Source organism: Ursus maritimus, unplaced genomic scaffold, assembly GCF_017311325.1.
Source record: "Ursus maritimus isolate PB19 unplaced genomic scaffold, ASM1731132v1 scaffold_17, whole genome shotgun sequence".
In the NCBI taxonomy this organism is placed as follows: Eukaryota; Metazoa; Chordata; class Mammalia; order Carnivora; family Ursidae; genus Ursus; species Ursus maritimus.
In genome coordinates, this window is record NW_024424119.1 from 52,653,763 (window position 1) to 52,664,568 (window position 10,806).

The 10,806-nt window shown below is 58.3% G+C and overlaps 1 protein-coding gene across 5 annotated transcripts in view; it reads right to left on the reverse strand.

Moving 5' to 3' along the window:
- Positions 1–5,172, reverse strand: part of ST6GALNAC6 (ST6 N-acetylgalactosaminide alpha-2,6-sialyltransferase 6) — a 12,270-nt gene extending 7,098 nt beyond the window's left edge. Inside the window, exons 1-4 of one of the 5 annotated variants that reach the window (XM_040631952.1) lie at positions 5,068–5,085; positions 3,852–3,908; positions 2,124–2,214; positions 133–312 (exon numbers count right to left, since the gene is read on the reverse strand). In XM_040631952.1, the coding sequence (XP_040487886.1) occupies positions 133–312; positions 2,124–2,214; positions 3,852–3,877 (297 nt within the window). In that variant the 5' untranslated portion in view covers positions 3,878–3,908; positions 5,068–5,085. Of the gene's footprint in view, positions 1–132; positions 313–2,123; positions 2,215–2,925; positions 3,064–3,722; positions 3,786–3,851; positions 3,909–3,941; positions 4,415–5,067 lie in introns of those variants that run through there. The other 4 variants (XM_040631949.1, XM_040631948.1, XM_040631951.1 and 1 more) reach the window with 4 other exon arrangements.
- Positions 5,173–10,806: the final 5,634 nt, after the last annotated feature.

Here is a 10,806-nt window from a genome sequence, read left to right on the forward strand (position 1 = left end):
CCCCCCCCCCCGCCTTTCCTTTAGGAAGCACGGAAGTAGCAGAGAGAAGAGGTGGAGGAGGTGGGAGCAGGGATGGTGGGAAGTTCAGCCATCAGCCCTGTCTCAGAGAGCTCCCCAAAACGGTCAAGCTACCTTGTTGCCGAGAATCGGGACGTACGCGTCAGTGACGCTCCACTTCTTAAGGTTGACGGGCTTGCGGGTGCGGCCCCGCAGGGAGCCGTAATGGAAGACATCATTGGCACTGTTGGAGCTGTACAGGATGAGGATGGTGATGAGGGCGAAGAGAACCACGAACACTGCCGAGCGCTGCTCCTGGAGACGGGAGAGGCTGGTGAGCGCCCAGCCACGCCCCAGGCCCCCCGCCTCTTCCTTGCCACCTGCCGTGCGGGGCTCACTCCTGCTCATCATTCCAGACCAGTTCAGGCACCACCCCCTCCGGCCCCCAGAGCACCCCCATCCCAGCACCGGTCACACTGCATTCAAACTGCCATCGCCCCCAGTTAGACCATGAGCTCTGCAGACTGGGACCGAGGCAGCCTTGATGGCCACCGTATCCCAGCTCCCAGAGCACAGAAGCAGAGAAGGTTCTCAGGGAGGGTTCGCTGGATTGGATTGGATGTGTCAGAGGGATCCCTCCGGGTAGGGCATTCAAGGGACAGGGCCCAAGGTCTTCCCCAAACGGGAACTCTCTGTAATCTTTATCATTCATTAAGCCTGGAGGGGATGGATCTGATCAGGAATTGGGGTGCAAGGGCCCACCACGTCACTGACAGGACAGGAAAGTGATACCCGAAGTATCAGTATCAGGAAAGTGGGATATATGTGCCCAGGGCCTGCATGGCTAGGCAAGATCTGGAAGTCCTGGCTCCTTCTGCTAAGCACCCCACCCCCATGCTGCTTATTCGTGTATCACTTCTCAGTTCCTAGTTCACCCTCTTTGCCTGCTCTGTGAAAACAGACCTGGGCCCTTACATCTGTTTCTTTGCCGGTTAATTGCAGAGTGAGCTTTGTCAGTAAAGGGCACTGGAGAGGCGGTGCAGGAGAAAAGGAGTGGCTTCTGGTGGGCTTGGCGCCTGGTCTGTGCCCTTGCCCCTCCGCAGCACATAGCTCCCACGGCACGTGCTCCAGCTCCCGCCTGGTGGCCAGCAGCTGCCAGCGGCCAGCAGCCCGAGGCACTCAGCAGCTCCCTCCCCGCACCCTCCTCAGGCTGGCTGGGGGGGCAGGCTGGGATTGAGTGCCTCTGGCTCCTGCTGTGATCACAGCTTCTGCAGAGTTCGGCTCAGGCAGCAGACTCAAGCACCAGAGGCCATAAGCTCCCTCCCCGGAGCAGTTTTGTATGGGCTCTGAGTGCCTCTTGGGAGCGGCAGCCTTCCCCGTAGCCCAGAGGGTGATTTTATGACAACTTCAGGACAACGCCACCAGCCCAGCGCCACAGTGAGTCCTCTGCCATCCCGGGGACCAGAGCTGTGCCCGGGACCGCAGCCCGGCAGCTGGGGCCTGCTCCTTCTACTGGCCATTCCTGTGTTCCTTAGAATTCCAACCCCTCGTTACTCTGATGCCTGGCTGAAGCTGAGAACTCTTTACACTAAACTCTCCCTGTTTAAGTGACTGTGTGCTTTCTCTCTCCCAGTCGGACCCAGATTGATATGTCCACATCACACCACCCCCAACCCTCGGGCTCTGCCAAGGCTGCACCGCAGCGGATCCCAGGAAAGGGGTGCGCGGGGGCCAGGCACATAGTAGGTGCTCAGGAAAACATGACTGAATGGATCGCTCTGACACCCTCAGAGTGATGCTCACACCATTCTGTGTCTTTGACTCTGACCACTGCCCCTCCCCCCAGACCCCTCCCCCAGCCCTTCACAGTCACCTTCTCGGCCAATCCTTTACACAGATGGACCAGAGGACAGAGGTGGACTTAGCCCAGAGAGAGACGGGAGCTTGCCCAAAGCCAGAGATCAGCGGCCACAGCAGAGCTCAAGCCAGGGCCTCTCAGGCATCAGCCACTTCTTGGTCGGGAAGAGACACTGGTGGGGGCCTGGGTCTGAGGCAGGTCCAAAGGAGCCCATGTTGCTGAGGAAGTAAAAGGCTGAGATGGGGACAAGAAATGAAGGGGGACTCACTTTGTTGCTACTCATCTCTCTCCGGCGTCTGCTGAGGGGCAGGGGCCGCCGTCCTGCTGGTGGCCCAGGGGGCAGGGATGTGGGGTCACACCTGCAAGTCACAGAAAGGTTATGGCTTGGGCGCTCTCCCCTAATACAGCTGGTCAAAGGCTACACCCTCCCCACCCCACCAGCCCTCCTACCCGCCCATGACCTCAAGGCTCAGGGCCATATCCATTTTGCAGAGGGAGATACTGAGGCCCAGAAAGGGCAGGAACTTGCTTGAGGTCACAGAGGCAGGTGGTGGCAGAGCCTCTCTCCATGCCCCTTGCTCTCTCCTACTCTGCTCCCTGAGCAGGGACCTCCCCACACCTTAGCTCTCCTAGACAGCTGGCAGGCCTAAAGCTGGCTCCCCTGCTGGGGGCTTGTCCCCCACCCAGCAAGAACCCCATGCACACTCCTAACCCAAACTCTGACTTAGGTTCCTGTGGCCTTGGAATAAAGCAATATGCCTTCTAGGTCCCCAAACTCCTCTGCAGAGGCACCCTTCCAGATCTTGCACAAACTCTCCCCTCTATCTAGAACACCCTGCCCTCTTGCACCCTGCTCATGCCCTCTCATCCTCCACGCCTGGAGTAGGCCAGCAACTTCCTGTGTGTCACCTCCCAGCAAGGCGGAGAGCTCTCTGAGGGTGGGGCCGGCACAGATCCTCACTCACATTCTCCGAGGTGCCTCTGAAGCCACGGAAATGGGTGCAAGAGGTTCGCTGAATGACTTCTTTAATTAACAGTAAGATCTGGGGCTGTTAAGGGCACAGACTCACCAATGGGCTATAATCACAGCCCCACCCTCGGGATTGGGGGGTGGGGGGCCTCCAGTAACGATGCAACCTTCCTTCCTGCCCGTCTGTCCTCAGAGGCAGTGGCTGAGAGGGGACATCCTCACAGGCCCTAGCTCCCCTCCAGACCTCAATTTCCCCACCTGTCAAAACGGAGTAAGTACTTGCAGCCAGCCACCTCCAGCAGATTCAAGGCCAGAGGGAAGAGTGTGCAGAGGGAGAAACGGAGGCCCAGGGCTCCCCAGCCCCGTCCTCCCCTCCAGGGGCCTCCCAGCTCCCGCCACTATGCCCGCCCCCTGACCTGGCCACTGTTTACTCCTCCACTGCCACCAGGAATAGCCACAGAACCTCAGGCCAAAGGAGGCTCCCCCCAATGCCGCTCCTGATTGGTTGGGCCCCGACTCCGCCCGCTGCCCAACCCCGCCCCTTCTCCAAGCCCGGTCTCGGATTTCTCCCGGGCGGGAGGGCCAGTCAGGGAGCTCTTGGGACTCTTCACTGGGTCCAGGGCCCGCGATACAGATCAGGAAACTGAGGCTCATTAGAAGAGAAAGGCAGTTTGTTTTTGGACTCACAGCTCTTTAGGGAGCAAGACAGGAGTCCAGAATCCCAGCGTCGTGCCCATTAGTACTGACGCTCTGGCAGTCCAGGCCCTCACGGTCCAGCTGCCTCTGAGCGGAGCCTCCCCTCTCACTACCGTTTCCCGTTTCCCGTTTCCTTCTTAGGCCCCATGCTCCAGACACACCAGGACACTCCAGTTCCCAGGCCCACCCCTGCTTTCCCACCTTTGCCTGAGCAGTGCCCTCAGCCGGGACCACCGACCCCCTGGTCAGCCCTGTCACAATCCTGCTCTGAGAAGGCCATGGTCATACAGCATTTCGGGTGCCAGTGCGAATCCCGGTTCCACCACTTACTGGCTGAGGGGCCTCGGGAAAGCCATGTGACCTCTCTGAGCCTCAGTTTCCTCATCTCTGAAATGGGAATAATAAGAGCAGGTAACTTACGGGGTTGTTGAAAGAATTCAAGCAGATGTGGCAAGGGCAGCACGGGGCTTGAACGTGCTCGGTCAGTGCCTGTCAGTAGCTGTTAGTCTCGTGGTTATTCACTGTTGGAGGCCTGCCTCATCTTGAGCTTTCGAGGGAAAACACTGCCCTTTCTATGACACCTAGCCGAGCCAATTCCCTCTAATATCGAGGAAGGTGTGCAGGGAGCCACACTACGCGTCACCCACTCACCCCATCCTCCTGGCAACGGTGCAAGGGAAGGGCTCTTATTCCCCATTTCACAGATAAGGAGACTGAGGTTCAGAGAGGTAGAGGGGCCCAGAGTCTGCTGGGGAGCCTTGTTTACAGGCTTGTTTGCAGGGAGCTGCCCCGGGCTGAGCCTGCCAGGATCTCCCTCCAGGATCTTCCCGGGCTGGAATGGGCCAGAGGCCACCAAGTGTGTGCTCAGTACCTGGCCTAGCACCGGGGAGCAGGCCTGCTGGGGAGCGACTTGCTCAGGCTGGGGAGGCGGCAGCCCAGGGCGCTGGGCCGGGAACGTGGCCTCAGCCCCGAGGCTGGCAGTGCAGGAGGGCTGAGTCCGTGGGCTAAGGGTGGGGGCCACACCCTGCCCTGCTTGGGGGCCACACCCTGCCCTGTTTGGGGGCTTTGCCCCTCTCAGCCAGGGGAGTCCCCCTGCAGGGTCGAGACGCCCCCACGAGCCGCGTGGGAGGAGGGCTCAGGGGAGAAGGGGGAGGGGGACTCCTAATGTCTACATGGGGGGTCGCTGAGCCCGTGGGTCCACTGGTGGGGGGTGACTCATCCTCTACGTCCCCTCTTGCGCTGACGCCCCGTCCCCAATTCTCGCACTCGGGCAGTCCAGAGCCCTAGCCCCAGCTGGGAAGAGGAGGGAGGCAGGACGGCGGCAGGTCCGCGAGCTCTAATGGGGTAGTCAGCGGCAGGGGCCCCGCGAACCCTACCATAGCCCTTGGGCGCGAGGACCGGGATCTCCAGGCGCGGCTGCCGAGAGTGGGTCTAGGGGAGCCCTGGGGCCCCGCATCTCCCCCCTGCCCGGGGGCTCCCGGCCCTCGCCCCGGGGCGCACGCAGCGCCCCCCTCCCGCTGCACGCCCCCGCACGGCGCCCGCTCACCTCCCCCGGGGAGCGCCCGGCCCCCCGCGGCCCCCGAGCCCCCTCACATGGCGCCGGGAGCCGAGAGCCTAGGTCCGCGCTGCTCCGGCCGCCCAGGCCCGGCCGCAGCCCCCGCCCGCCGGGTCCTAGCGCCGCCGCCGCCGCCGCCGCAGCTCGGGCCCAGGCCAGGGAGGCAGGCGGAGCCTGGAGGGGCCGCGGGTGGCTCCGCCCCGGGGCGGTGCCGGCGGGGAAGGGTGAGGGGCGGGCGACCCCGGGCCGGGACCTCACTAGCGCCTCGCTTGCGCCTCTGGGCAGCCGGTAGTGGCAATAAAAAGCAAAATCACAACAGCCTTCTGGAGCCATTCAGTATGCGTCGGACCCGCTTCTATCTCGCTTTATTGCCGCCACGACCCGGATGGGGAAACTGAGTCCCAGGGCACACTGCGCTCAGAATCAGTTGAGCTTCTCGCTGGGCTCCCCTACCCGGGGCCTCCAGAGCCCTGTATCCACTAGTTATCGTGGGTTAACTCAGGGGTCCTCCCTTGGATTCAAGTCCAGCCGTGCCCCCTACTAGCTGTTGGGGCTGGCACATTACTTACCCTTCCTCTGCCTCTGGAAAATAGCAAGAACAACCTCATCGGGTGTCGTTAGGGTTAAAAACGTTATGTTACTTCTTAGAGTTATCGGGGTATTCATGACACCGTTTTATGTGATAGTAGCCATGAGAGGGGTCTTGTTAAATAAGCAAAGGCACAGCCCAGCTTAAACGAAGGGTACAGATTAATATGCACCGGCAGGAAGAAATGTCCAGGATATTTACAGGCCATTTAAAGGAAGAAAGCAAGTGAGAGAAGTTAATCATTCTGGAAAAGGAAATTGTAAAAATTTGCTTTCCGCCCTGGGTGTGTACCCTGGAGACATCCTTGCACATGTCCACAACGAAGTTGGGAGCAGCAGGGCTCGACATAACACAAACCCGGAAACAGCCCATAGATCAACAGGAGAATGGCTTTATTTCCTTGGCGGGATGCCCTGGTGAAATAGTATACAGCAGGGAAAAATGAATGGGCTACAATGACATGGATGGATTTTAGAGACATAAGCAGTGAAAAAGACAAGTTCTGGAAGACAAAACTACAGACTATATTGTTTAAGCATATAGCTGGCAGCAGGGTCAGCCCTCACAGCCAGGGACAGGTTTAGCTTCTGCTGACCAGTATGATTGAAGTTTTAAAACAGCAAAGTCAAGAACACAGCTGTGTTCTCTCTGTGGGGGAGGCAGGGATGCAGGGGAGGGGAGGGGAGGAAACACAGAGGTATGCAGTTCTAGTACCACTCCGGTCTTTCAGTGCGACACGGGTTCAAGAGGTTTGTTATATTATTATGTTTTATAACTTACGAGTATGATCTCCCGTGTGTGTATCACAGTATTCAAAAAGAAAAGAGGAGGAGATAAATCAAATGAAAATATGGAGATACCTTTTGCCTATCAGTGATTAAAGTGTTAAGAGTGGTTATTTCCAGGGATGCCTGGGTGGCTCAGTGAGTTAAGCGTCTGTCTTTGGCTCAGGTCATGACTGAGTCCCTGCTTCTCACTCTCCCTGCTTGTGCTCTCTCTCTCTCTAATAAGTAAATAAAACCTCTAAAACAAAACAAAACAAAAAAAAGAGTGGTTATTTCTGGAATGATGAGATTATGGGCTGCTTGTGTGTGTGTGTGTGTGTGTGTGTGTGTGTGTGTGTGTGTGTGTTGGGGGGGGTTAACTGTATTTTCCAGAAATTTTAAGATAGTGGTTACACAATGTTTTTATATTTAAAACCTGAGTTTTTAACATAAAAAATGAGCTGCATCTATAACACAATTTCTTTTTAAAAAATACAACTATCTCTGCCTGTATATTTGTAAATGTACACAAAAGGTCTGGAAGAATCCACACTGGACTACTGGCAGTAGTTTTCCCTGGGGAGTGGATGTGGGGCAGGAGGGGTGGATGCTACCTTCACTTTTTGTTTTGTCAAGTTCCAGGTTGTTTACATCGGACTCGTTTGTTAAGTTAATACCATTTTGTGTGCCATTAATACAGAAGTGGGCGGAGGGCGGGCCCAAGGTCCATCTTCTAGGCTGTGGAGACTCCCCCATTGGGCAGTAGGGCTCCGTGGAGAGAGCCAAACGTGGAATCGTGGAATCGAGTCTTCTTGCCCCCCTGCTGTCCACCTCCATCTGCTTCCTGAGCCCCACCCGACTTCAGCCACCAGACCTCGCCCTGCCAGCCCCAGGACAGAAAACCACAGGGCAAGGAAACACGGCAGTCAGGTGGGAAGCCTGAGGTTGAGGGTTCAGGGAAGAGGAGCCCCTTGCCCGATGTCACCCTGCAGGTTGGAGGCTATACCAGGGGTGGGGGTATCCTGTTCCCAACCCCCAGCTCTGCTTCCTGCCCCAGGCCAATGACAGGGACTCCGGAAATCAGAGAGTGCAACAACCCAGCTCCTGGACCAAATCCGGACCTGGAGCTCCCCCCTCAGGCCTGCCATGTCTGCGGGCGCAGGCTGACTCCAGGAGGCTCAGCTTTAAGGCCGGCTTCCCTTTCCTGGGCCCCAAGAACAAGACCAACCATGTCAATAATCACAAGGATAAGAAGAACAGCTCCGGTGTGTAGGATGCTTTCTCCTGTGCTAAGCACTTTCCAGACAAATCTCAATGAATCCTTAAAATAACCAATGAGATGGGCACTATATTCCAGAGGGAGAAAGTGGGGCTCGGGGTGTGCAGGCGCCCAGGCTGGGATTCCCCCATGCCTGTCTGCTGAAAAACCCTGAACTGCTCTGCCCCGAAGCCCCAGGCTGCCCCACTCCCACAGCAGGGCTTTCACGGATGGGTGGTCACACTGATGCTGGTGCTGCCCTCCAACCCTGCCCGGAGCTGGTCCTCCCCACAGGGCTGCCCGTCCCTCGTCTGGCAGAGGTGGCCTCTGCTTCAGGCCTTCCTGTCCCAGCGTGGGGGTCCTGAGTGTGACCACCCTCCCTTCTTACCCCTTAGCAATCTTTGCCCTAGGAAGAGCCCGCAGGGACCTCCTCACCTACCACCCCAGGTCCCCATTTACACAGTCTGAAACCAAGGCCCACAGAGGGGTCAACACCTGCCCAAGTCTCCCCACTGCCTCCTGGGCAGAGTCAGTGTGGGAGCAAAGCCTGGAAACCAGCCTCTCTCCCTCTAGACAGAGAAGGAGGCCCAGGGAAGGGCCTTTGGAGGAGAGGCCAGTGAGAGCCCCCAGCAGGTGTGGCCTGCACACAGGAGCTCTCCATAAGCCCGTGTTCCCAAGACCTGGGCAGTGGGCCTGGAACGAGGAAGTAGCTGGTTCTTAACGGACAGGCTGGAGTGGTCAGGTGGACCCAGGTGACACTGGACACAGGAACCCACTGGTATTCAGAAGAACCAATAATCCTTTCCTCACACAGCTCGATGAGGTTTGAATGTGAGTTCTTGGCCTGGCCCCAAGTTCCTTCTGAGAGAAGAAACCCCTTAAGACACTTACAGGCTGTGAGCCTCACCTGGTTTCCCCTCTGACCTCAGGAGGAAGTAGATGAATCCCCAGCAGGCCTGCTGAGGGGACAAAGGAGGAGGGCTGTGGACAGGAAAACAGAGCCCCAAAGAGGGGCTGCACACCATAGGGCCCCACACCCACCACACGCCGCAGAGGTGGGAGTAGCTCCTGCCCCCAGCTCACCTCTTGGAAGCTGCTGGAACTCCAGTGGCGGAGAAGGGGCTGCCTCAGAGAGCCTTCAGCAGGCCCAGAACCAGTCACCAGAGCAGCCAGGGGTCATCCTCTTTGGCCTGGAGGAAGTAGCCGGTGGATTGTTCCTGCCAGGTCACCACCCCAGAAAGACACATTATTTAGGCCAACCCAGCAAAAAGCATCCCAGCCGGGGGCAGGACCAGGACGGAGCAGGAGGGGGCGGCAACCTCTTGGGGGAGGGGGGGTGAATTCAAATCCCATCAGAATCAGCAGTCTCTGGTCCCTGGAGACCAGGATGAGGCTGTGAGCAGGGAGGCAGCTGGTGGGGGTGGGAGGTCTCCCTGTCCTCTGTCACGGCTAAGGGCGGGGGCCAGGTTAGCCAGGGACATCCCTTTGAAAAGGATGGGTCCCACCTATCAAGTGCCAGCCCTGGGGCCATCTCTCTGAATTCATACAATCCTACGAGGTAGGGACTACTTTTTTTTCCTTTTTGTAAGGACTCTCCATGCCTACGTGGGGCTTGAACTCATGACCCTGAGATCAAGAGTCACACGCTCTACTGACTGAGCCCGCCAGGTACCCCAGTAGGAACTACTTTAATACCTTTTACAGACGAGGAAACTGAGGCCCAGAGAAAGGCGTTAATCTGACAGAGTTCCAGGGCAGGAGCCTGAGTGAGGCCAGGTCTCGTTCCAGAGCCGTCCCTCTGAACCTGGAAGCTCCCCTCCCAACCCTCTGCCTGCCAGGTTACATCCCACCCTCACCTCTGCCCAATACCTGCTCGGAGACACTGGCCATTGGCAGGCCAGCAGCTGGGCTCTGGCTGCCAGCCTGCTTCTCCCTGCTTCCCCAGCTCGGGGCTCTCCTCCCTCCTCCCACGCCTGCAGAGGCTTCTGGGCCTGCCTGGCACTGGGCGGGGGGAGGCAGGGCACAAAATGCAGTGCTGTGGGCCAGGTGCCAGGTCTCTAGCCTCTCCTGGGGAGGTTGGGGGCAGGAGGGGGAGCGTGCTGGGTCACCCAGACTCCCTGGCACAACTGGCCATATAATTTGTGGGGGTCCAGAGAGAAATGAAAATGTGCAGCCCCTTATTTAAAAACATAGTAAGAATTTCAAGTTGACAACAGCCGAGCATTATGCTAAGCATAGGATCTGAACAACTGTCCAGGTTACAGGCCCATGAAGCAGGCCCCAGAACCCGGAGCGGGGAGCTAGAACCCCAGGGCTCCATCCCAGGTGAGAGCCCAAGGTCCTGGGGTCCTGGTTCTCCATTAGTCTCCTGGTCTCAGATGAAGGAAGGAGGGAGGGAGGGAGGAGAGGAAAAAGGAAGGGAGGAGTGGTGAAGGCCTCTGGTAGGCTCTTCCCAGCTCCCTAGTGCAGGGCCCAGGACTCAGGCAATTGGGTCCCGACTCAGCCAAGCGGCTTCTCCTCATCTGTAAAATGGCCTAACGCTAGCCCCCTCCTCCCAGAGTGGTTGCAGGGTCCTCGCTCACTGGCGCTTGCTAACTGTTCACTGCTGGGTCTGCTTTTCCCATCTTATAGGTGAGGACACTAAAGCTCAGAGAGGGAAAGCCTGGGGCCTGCCCTCTGCCTCCCTTTCTTGCAGTGCGACCGACTGCTGAGTTAACCGGGGATCTCACTGGCAAGGTCCCTGGAACTTAACCCGCGGACCAGGGAGTGGACACGGGGTGGAGCGATTTCCTTCCCACCCTGAGTCATTTCCGCCCAGGCCCTAGACTCTCCTCCCACGGGTGCAGGACAAGGGGTCCCCTGGAAGCCTCTGAGTTGGGGCGTTCCCTGAGCCAAGTGCAGCCAGGGGGGCACACCTCCTGGCCTGGTGGGGAAGCAGGTACGCTTCTGGGGAAGAAACACGTGGGCAGATTAAATGGCCAGAAGCCCAGGAGTCAGCTGTGGGCCTGGGGAGGGGCCCGAGGACTCAGCCTGCCCTCAAGTCAACAGGTTATGGAATTGTGGCAGGGAGAGAAGCCCCGATCCCCACCCCCAGACACAGGACCACACTTCAGACAGGC